Source organism: Tenrec ecaudatus, chromosome 1, assembly GCF_050624435.1.
Source record: "Tenrec ecaudatus isolate mTenEca1 chromosome 1, mTenEca1.hap1, whole genome shotgun sequence".
In the NCBI taxonomy this organism is placed as follows: Eukaryota; Metazoa; Chordata; class Mammalia; order Afrosoricida; family Tenrecidae; genus Tenrec; species Tenrec ecaudatus.
The window spans coordinates 19514353-19516083 of record NC_134530.1 but is presented as its reverse complement, the minus strand read 5'-3'; the positions used below and the strand labels follow the sequence as shown (position 1 = coordinate 19516083).

The 1731-nt window shown below is 38.1% G+C and overlaps 1 protein-coding gene across 1 annotated transcript; it reads right to left on the bottom strand.

Annotated features, from left to right (window-relative positions):
• Nucleotides 1-347: 347 nt before the first annotated feature.
• Nucleotides 348-1094, bottom strand: LOC142450108 (olfactory receptor 7A17-like). Its single transcript, XM_075551690.1, has one exon. The coding sequence runs from the start codon at nt 1092-1094 to the stop codon at nt 348-350; it is 747 nt and encodes a 248-aa protein (XP_075407805.1).
• Between the last annotated feature and the right edge of the window lie 637 nt (nt 1095-1731).

Below are 1731 nucleotides of genomic sequence, written 5' to 3'. Positions count from 1 at the left end.
CTGGATAATAACTAGCACCGGCCCTTTGTGATAACTGCATGCTATTCCTCTATGGTGAGTGATGAAAACCTATTTCCTAATGAAAGCTGAATTGGCCATTGAAGGGAAGATTCGGTTAAAGTATATATATATATATATATATATATATATATATATATATATATATATATATATATATATATTTTTTAACAAAATAAAAAAAAGGAATTTACTACAGCTGTTGAATTTGTACATAAACACATTTAGACCTGAGGAAAGTATAATACAGATTTTTATTATTTTGAATTTTGATTTTCAAAAGAAGCTCTCTAAACTTAAGGATGCATTTCTGTTATATAGAATGTTCCTCAGCTGAAGAGTTTTCTTAGGGCTTGCTTTATGTCTTTATTTCTAAGACTGTAGATAAAAGGATTCAGCATGGGTGTGGCTACAGTGTACATCACTGAGGCTACTGCAGTGGCCCTAGATTTTTCAATAGCGGCAGAGCTAAGATAAACTCCAAGACCTGTACCATAGAACAAGGAAACCACAGAGAGGTGAGACCCACAGGTGGAAAAGGCTTTATATTTGCCCCCAGCTGATGAAATTTTCAAAACACAGGACACAATCTTCATGTAAGAGAAAAGGATCCCAATGAATGGAACAGCACACAGAAGTCCACTTACTAAATACATCACTAAGACATTGAGGAAGGTGTCAGAACAAGCAAGATGGATGACCTGATTAAGTTCACAGAAGAAATGGGAGATTTCCAATTCTGTACAAAAAGACAGTCGCAAAGCCATCAAACTTTGTAATACAGAGTCTAGAAACGTCAATATCCAGGAGGCCAGAAGCAGGAGGCCACAGGATCTTGGGTTCATGATGACCATGTAGTGCAGTGGGTGACAGATGGCCACATATCGGTCATAGGCCATCACTGTCAATAGGAAGTTGTCAAATCCCCCAAAAAGCAAGAAAAAATACATCTGCATGATGCAGTCTTCATATGTAATGACTTTGGTCTGCATGTGGATGTTCATCAGCATCTTTGGGACAGTGGTGGAGGTGAAACAGATGTCAGCAAAGGAGAGGTTGGAGAGGAAGAAGTACATGGGTGTGTGGAGGTGGGGGTCTGTGGTGATGGCCAGGATGATGAGCAGGTTCCCAGTGAAGGTGACCAGGTACATGGAGAGGAACAGTGCAAAGAGGAGGGGCTGCAGCTCTGCCTCTTCAGAAAGCCCCATAAGGATGAATTCTGGAATGTGAGTGTGGTTTCCTGGTTCCATGTGGCTGATGAAACTACTGGGAAAGAGAAAAGAGCATTGCAAACTCTGCCATAAGCTGTTAACAACAGTTTAAGGGATATACTGACATTTCTATTTAAACAGTTAGTTAATTAATCCCTGCTCATATTTGTATATCTTGTGTTCTTGAATCTCATGTGCTCAATATTCTCTTTGATGCTGAAACTGTCTAACTGTCCTTTCTTCTAATACCATCTTTTCCCTAGAACATTATATTTATCTAAATATTTTTAAGAATTTGATTGCTCATTTAATAAATTTGTTTGACCAAATATTTTATGAAAGTTTTCTTAACAGTTGTGGGAACCTCTGTGAAAAAATAAAAATTCTTACCCTTATTTGATGTGAACAGCAGAAGATGCAATGTTTGAGCTCTTCCCTTACAGAGGTTAGAAGAGAGATGGAAATTCAAAAACAGTTGTTGCAATGGAGTCATGGAGCATGC